We start from the raw sequence: 7,741 nt of genomic DNA on the forward strand, positions 1-7,741 counted from the left end.
TTGCTGCATGACAGACGCTTTCCATGGGTCTTGCCTCTCAGACACCTGTCAAACAAGGGCTCATATGATGATCCAAAACCAGGCGACACGGCTCCCAAAGGTGTTATATGTGGGCTGAGGAGATCGCTCATTAAAATACTTAGTTGCGAGTATGAGGAGCTGAGTTCAACAACCAGAACACAAGTAGATGGTGGAGTGATTCAAAGCTCTGGGTAGGAAGCAACAAGACAGGGAGGTTTCTTTCTTTTTTTTTTTCTTGTATTATTATTATTATTATTATTATTATTATTATTATATTTGTGTTTTAATTTTACACATCAGCCATGGGTTCCCCTGTCCTCCCCCTCCCACCCCCATCCCCACCTTCCCCCCATCCCCTCCCCTCCATTCCCATCTCCTCCAGGGCCAAGACTCCCCTGGGGATTCATTTAAACCTGGTGGATTCAGTACAGGCAGGTCCAGTCCCCTCCTTCCAGGCTGAGCAAAGTGTCCCTGTGTAAGCCCAAGGTTCCAAACAGCCAGCTCATGCACTAAGGACAGATCCTGGTCCCACTGCCTGGATGCCTCCCAAACAGATCAAGCTATTCAATTGTCTCACTTATCCAGAGGGCCTGATCTTGCGGGGTGCTCCACAGCCATTGGTTCATAATTCATGTGTTTCCATTCGTTTAGCTATTTGTCCCTGTGCTTTTTCCAATCTTGATCTCAACAATTCACACTCTTGCAGTCCCTCCTCTTTCTCGACAATGGGACTCCTGGAGCTCCACCTGGGGCCTGGCTGAGGATCTCTGCATCCACTTCCATCAGTTATTGGATGAGAGTTCCAAGACGACTGTTAGGGTTTTTGGCCATCTGATCGCCAGTCTAGGTCAGATCAGGTCGAGAGAGACAGGGAGGTTTCTAAGGCTCACTGGCCATGCAGCTTAACCTAATTGGCATGCACCAAACAAATAAGGCATTCTGTTTTCAAAAAAACAAAGTGGTCAACCCCCAGGAACAGTATCTCAGGTTGACCTCTGGCCTTCAGATGCTAGTGAATACACATATTCATACAACACACACACAAAAAAAAAAAACTTATACATATATATTATTTGATTAAATAGTCACCAGAATCATACAGATGTCTTCCTAGTGTGTGTCTTGCTAAATTTAGGCAAAAACTATTGTTCACAGAAGTTGGGCACCTTAACTCTCTGGCTGTAGCAGGCAATTGAAACATCTTAAAGAATTTAAAGCCAGAGCTCTCTTAAAATTTAATAAGGAAAGGATGTGCTGTTCACTGTGAAAATGTTCAAGAAGAATCTGTAAGAGTTGATGTAGCAAGCCTCAAGAGTTATTCATACACCAAGTATTTATAGCATCAAGTATGATATTCACAGCTACAAGGGAGAGATAATGAATAGTCCTCTACTTGAGAGCTTATACTTTGAGAGAGAAACACATTTATTATCATTATAGTAAAGCTGATACAGCAATGAACTCATGAAGATTTAGGAAACAATTCTTTCCAAGAAGGAAAGCAATCAGCAAATATTTCACAACACAGGTGGTTTTAAAGTAGGACTCTACCAGTCTGCTGTATAGGAAAAGGAAGTAAAGTCATCCCAGGCAGAGCAAGCAGCATCTTCTTGGGGAATAGATGGTCACTTGTGAACATTCATCATGAACAAGAAATAGTGGAGGCACCAAGAAAAGGAAGATTCCATGCTACCATTAAAGACATTATTCACTTCTAGCTTCAACCAACACAGACAAGAAAGAAAGAGAGGAAAATCTGTAAGTTTAGTGACAACACAGATGCGCCATCTCTCTACTAAGAAAGGATGATTTTTTTTCTAGTTCCATCCATTTGCCGACAAATCTTATGATGTTATTTTATTTTCGCAAACAAGTGATATTCAATTGTAAATATACCACATTTTCTTTCTCCATACCTCTATTAAGAGAAATCTGGATTCTTTCCAGTTTCTGGCTATTACGAACAGAACAACAATTAACATGTTGGAGCAAGTGTACAATGGAGTGTTCCTTGGGGGTATGCCCAAGAATGGTTGGTATAGCTGGATCTTGAGGTAGATTGATTCCCATCTTTCTGAGGAATTGCCATACTGATTTCCATGGTGGCTGAATGAGTTTGCACTCCTATCAGAAATAGATGAGTGTTCCCCTTATTACACATCATTTCCAGCATAAGCTGTCACTTGTGTTATTGATCTTAGCCATTCTGATAGGTGTAAGATGGAATCTCAATGTAGTTTTGATTTGCACTTCCCTGATGGCTAAAAATGGTGAACATTTCTTAAGCATTTCTCAGCCCTTTGAATTTCCTCTATTGTGAAGTCCTTGTTTAGTTATGTACCCCATTTTTATTGAATTATTTGGGTTTTAAATATCTTAGCTTCTTTACTTCTTTACATATTTTGGATATCAGCCAAATTCTGTAAGCTGCCTTTGTCCCCATGACAGTGTCCTTTGCCTTACAGAAGCTTTTCAGTAACATGATGACCCATTTATTAATTACTGATCTCAGTGTCTTTGCTAATGGTGTTCTGTTCAGAAAATCATCTTCTGTGCCAATAAGTTCAAGGCTATTTCCCATTTTTTCTTCTATCCAGGTTCAGTATATCTGGTTTTATATTGAGGACTTTGATCTACTTAGAGTTGAGTTTTGTGCAGGGTACAAAGTATGGATCTATTTGAATTCTTCTACATGCAGACATAAATCCACACACCTATAAATACCTGATTTTTTTATAAAGAAGGCAGAAATGCAGATTGGAAAAAAAGACATCATCTTCAACAAATAGTGCTGGTCAAATTGAAATGTCTATATCATTTTAATATCATCTTCGTTGAAATGCACATTGGAGAAAAGACAGCATTTCCAGCAAATGGTTCTGGTCAAAGTGGAATGTCCTGTCATTTTAAAGTCATCTTCTTTTACTAATTTTAGACAGTGAAAGAGGACCTAAAGTAATTTCTTAAGTATCAAAATATCACAAGTACTGAAATTATTCACAGGAATTGTCTAGTGATCATAATCAATATATGATACAAGATTCTAAGAAGCAATCAGAACATTAGAACAACCCTTGGATATAATTTTAAATGATACATTTTTCCAAATAAAAAAAGACAACCAGATTGATAACCTTATCCCCCAATATCCCCTGATTAATTCCTCTGGCTAGTTTCCTTTCTAAGTCAAATGTAATGAACTTCTTTTTTAAGTTATTATCCTGAGGTATTTTAAATAAATAAGGAAAAAGGAAAAAAGAAGAATCAACTTTACCCAAGAGGTAGTTATGAAAACATTCTCCTTATACTGAGTGCAGTTGGGTTAAGGAATATCTCCTAACGTTTCACATTATTTCATGAAAATTACTAGTGTCAATAATTAATTAAATGTTTCAAACTAGGTAGCAGAGAGGATGAAGAATTTTTCCAACATGAGAAAAGCTAAGTGATTAAAATGATATACATCACAATTTCTCTGATCATACATGTATTATGATTACTATAATATACCCCATAATTTTGTTACTAAGTATAATTTAAAAATATGTTTTCTATTTTTGAGAATAAATACATTTTTTCTTATTTTAATTACATTTCCCCTTTCCCTTTCCTCCCACCAAACTCTCCCATATACCTTTCCCTTCTCTCCTTCAAATTCATGGCCTCTTTTTTTCACTAATTGTTTTTGCATATATGTTTATATATGTATATATGCCTAAATATAACCTGTTCAGTCTGTAAAATGTTACTTGTAGGTATGCTTTCAAGGCTGACCTAAAACTACAAATTTTTAATGGGCTTTACATTGACTTGAATATTCAAATTACTCAAGCCATGATTATCCGGAAGATAATCAAGTTCCATAAATTTACAAAGGGGCAGCTCAGCACTGTGCTTGGTTACCATGGAGTTTTGACCTGTTAATAAGAGTCACAAAAGCAGCAACATGATACCCTTATATCTGTGGCCATTGTTTTTGTTTAATATCTCACAGAAAGGAAATCCACTTTAATGATAAGTTACACTTTTTAAAATAATTCCCATCACTTAGCTCTCCTTTACTCCATTCCTAGGTTCTTTTTGACCCACAACTTCCTCATGGCATTTTTCACCTCTGAATTTCTGAGTGTGTAGATGATGGGGTTCAGCATGGGGGTGATAACCGTGTAGAAAACAGCTACAAGTTTGTCTTCAGTGAAAGTGGAGGAAGGTCGCATGTAGAGGAAGATGGCTGGTCCAAAGAACAAGATAACCACTGTAATGTGAGAGGCACAGGTGGAGAGGGCCTTGCGCCTACCCTCTGCTGAATGGTTCCTCAAGTTGACCAGAATGATGACATAAGAGGTCACCAGGACAAGGAAGGAACACAGAGCAATTAAGCCACTATTGGCCATCACAGTGACACTCTCCACAAACGTGTCAGTGCAGGCCAGCTTGAATAGTGGCTGGAGGTCACAGAAGTAGTGGTCAATCACATTGGGACCACAAAAGGGCAACTGAATAGTGATAAGAACCTGAATTAGAGAATGTAAAAAGCCCCCCAGCCAAGAAACACCCACCAGCATGTGACACACTTGGCGACTCATGATGTTCATGTAATGAAGAGGTTTGCAAATGGCCACATAGCGGTCATAAGCCATCACTACAAGCAAAAAGATCTCAGCAACGCCTAAGAAATGGAAGAAGAATATCTGAGCCAGACAGCCCTTCAGGGAGATGGTTTTAACTTTAGCAAGTAAATCAGTGATGAACTTAGGGACAACAGTGGAGGAGTAGCAGATCTCCACCAGGGACAAGTTGCTGAGGAAGATGTACATGGGGGAACGCAGACTCTTACTGACACTGACCATTGCAACAATGAGGCCATTGCCCAGGACTGTGGCCAGGTACACAGGAAGGAACAGTAAAAAGCACACCTTCTGCACCTTTGGATCCTGGAAAAGACCAGTGATGATCAGTTCAGTCACATTGTTTGCCCTGGCCATGGCTTCAGTTCAGGAGTAATGGACATAAGGCAGGGAATGTCCTGAAATTTAAAAAAAAAAAAAAATGTAGCACCAGTTTATACCATTTATAGATGTCAGAGAAAGCAAGCCACTTACTAATCATGCCTTTAGCCAATAAGTATTAATTAAGAATTCAACATGGCACTCTAACATTTTATGATATTATAATTTACTTAGTTTTATCATTGGAAAACAGAAATCCAGAGACATAATTACTTTCCCATAACCACACAGAGGTCAATTCTGGGTCCAGAACCATTCTTTCTAGGTTTTGATACATTGACGTTTATGTCAACATGTTCTGAATTTGGACAGCCATTCAAGCTAAGACCTATATTTGTACTTCTTATATTTTAATATGTATTATATTTTAATACCTCTTCTTCTTGGGCAATTCCCTTGGCATACTTCTTCTCCTCTATTCTTTGTTTCTTTCTTCTGTGTCTCAAAAAGTATCTATTTTCTGTTGTATCAATATGCTAATGCATGTGAAAATATGTCTCACCAGTAATCAAGTAAATTCTCATAAAATATAAAAGGAAACACGGATTTAAAAAAAAATCAATCAAGGCTTTTTACTTGGAAAGGTGATGAGCAGAAGTAAGATAACAAATGCTAGTGTCAAAGTTATGATTGGCCTCACATTCAATTGTAAACGTGAAGACCATTACCACCGCTCTAGAGAACAAACTGCCATCAAATTTTTGAACAGGTACTTCCATCAGTGCGTAGCAAGGAAAGTCTAATGCTAGACGTAAGTATTGGGGGCAGTGTATTGCAGCCATTTGCAACTGCCTTTAATAAACCTTCCCAAATTCCACATTCAAGAGTGCCATCTTGGTATCCTTATGTCAGTCAAGGTGACAGTATTTATATTTGTCAATCATCAAACACAACAAATCAGATTTATTGTTATTAAGAAGACCCACTTGCAAGCACACAACTTGGTAGAGACTGTCAGGAGAGAGTTTCTTTCCTGATACACTAAAAATACACTCCAGTCACACCCTGCCAGAGAGCAGAGTAAATTTGGAAGAAAAGATTAGGCATACACAGGAAGGCCCTTACTCTCCTCTCCTCTAAATGATTTCAGATAACATACTTTTTCCTCAGAGGGTCTTTCTCTGTGGTTGAGTACATCCAATGCTGCCATGCCTATGTGTACATGTTTGCCAAACTCTTGAGCAAACTATACAAAAGCTACTTGGACAGACATAAGCCACCATCTCCCTTACCATCTTCATCAATAACAAGGCAATGCTTTCTGCTCACTCAAGTGTCTCCCTTCTGAATTACTTCAGCCTCCATGGGGGGGGCAGAGATATTGTTTCCTAAAAACATAGAATGTATGAACTGATAGCATTTTACAACAGAAAAATGTAATAATCTAAGTATATATCAAAGCTATGGAAGTATTATTTATCTACCCAAATAGGAAGCATAGTCTCTTATATTCCTAAGCAAGTATCTGTTATTTGACCAGAAAAGAAGAAATGAGACGGTCATTCATTAACAGAATCCATAGACAGAGGCATAAGAGATGAGTTCAAATTAAATATGACCTCTGTTAGAAATTTTAGGTGTATTTACCTAAATAAACACACAATTCATCTCTGAGCTTAAATACAATGTAATCTTGATCTATTACAGAAATTAAGATAAATTTAAACACAATTTTTTTCTTCTTTTTCCAGAGCTGAGGACCAAACCCAGGGCCTTGTGCTTGCTCGGCAAGCACTCTACTGCTGAGTTAAATCCCCAACCCCAAATTTAAACAGAATCTACTCTTGATCTATTACAGAAATTAAGATAAATTTGAACACAATTTAATCTTGATCTGTTACAGAAATTAAGATAAATTTAATCATAATTTAATCTTGATCTATTACAGAAATTAAGATAAATTACTAGAACAAATATGAAACATCACTTGGAGACAGAATTATATAGATCCACAGTGTTCCAGGCTTCTTTGGGAATGACCTTTGTCTCTGCAAATCTCTCTCTCTCTCTCTCTCTCTCTCTCTCTCTCTCTCTCTCTCTCTCTCTCTCTCTCTCTCCTTCTCCCTGTCCTTCTTCCTCTCCTACCCACACTCACCCATTCCAACATTCTCTCATTTAGATGGTAAGAAAAATCTCCTACTTTGCTTCGTACTACAACATACGATAGAATAAAGACCATGACTAGGGAAAATATGAGACAGGTTGATGTAGTAACTGATCTTGGGGTGAAGTAATAGAACTCTACCAATAAAGGCCCCAATCTGGTAATCCCCAAATAGTATTTTATTGATTGCATAATAAAATTGCAAAGAAATTTCAGCATCATCACATTTCATGCTATGAATTTTATACCATAAGAAAAGTTATGAGCTCAACCACCACAACTTTTCAAAAATGAATTCTCATAGCTCTAATAAAAATTTAACTAGCCCAACATCCTATGTCAGCTGAGAAACTCTGCACCTTGCTTCTAGTCACACCACCTACCTTTATATCAGAAAAGCTGCTGTGCTCTTATGCTTCCTTGAAACAACAAATAAAAAAAAATGAATAGCATGAATTTCAAATACACTCAATGTGCCTGCAAGTCAGCATAATGTTAGATTCCCTGCTGGAACACATCACTACTCCAGGTGTGTTCAGACTTAGGAAAACTGGGCTGGGAGAATAAGTGGATTGTTGACTGAAAACACTGGTCCTAGAGCAAGGAA

General features: G+C 37.9%; 1 protein-coding gene across 1 annotated transcript; it reads right to left on the reverse strand.

Annotated features, from left to right (window-relative positions):
• Positions 1–4,013: 4,013 nt before the first annotated feature.
• On the reverse strand, positions 4,014–5,032 carry LOC118582573 (olfactory receptor 4B1-like). The gene has a single exon (XM_036185546.1). It carries the CDS (start codon positions 5,004–5,006, stop codon positions 4,080–4,082), a length of 927 nt encoding a protein of 308 aa, XP_036041439.1. The 5' UTR covers positions 5,007–5,032; the 3' UTR covers positions 4,014–4,079.
• Positions 5,033–7,741: the final 2,709 nt, after the last annotated feature.

Source organism: Onychomys torridus, chromosome 4 (assembly GCF_903995425.1).
Source record: "Onychomys torridus chromosome 4, mOncTor1.1, whole genome shotgun sequence".
Lineage (NCBI taxonomy): Eukaryota > Metazoa > Chordata > Mammalia > Rodentia > Cricetidae > Onychomys > Onychomys torridus.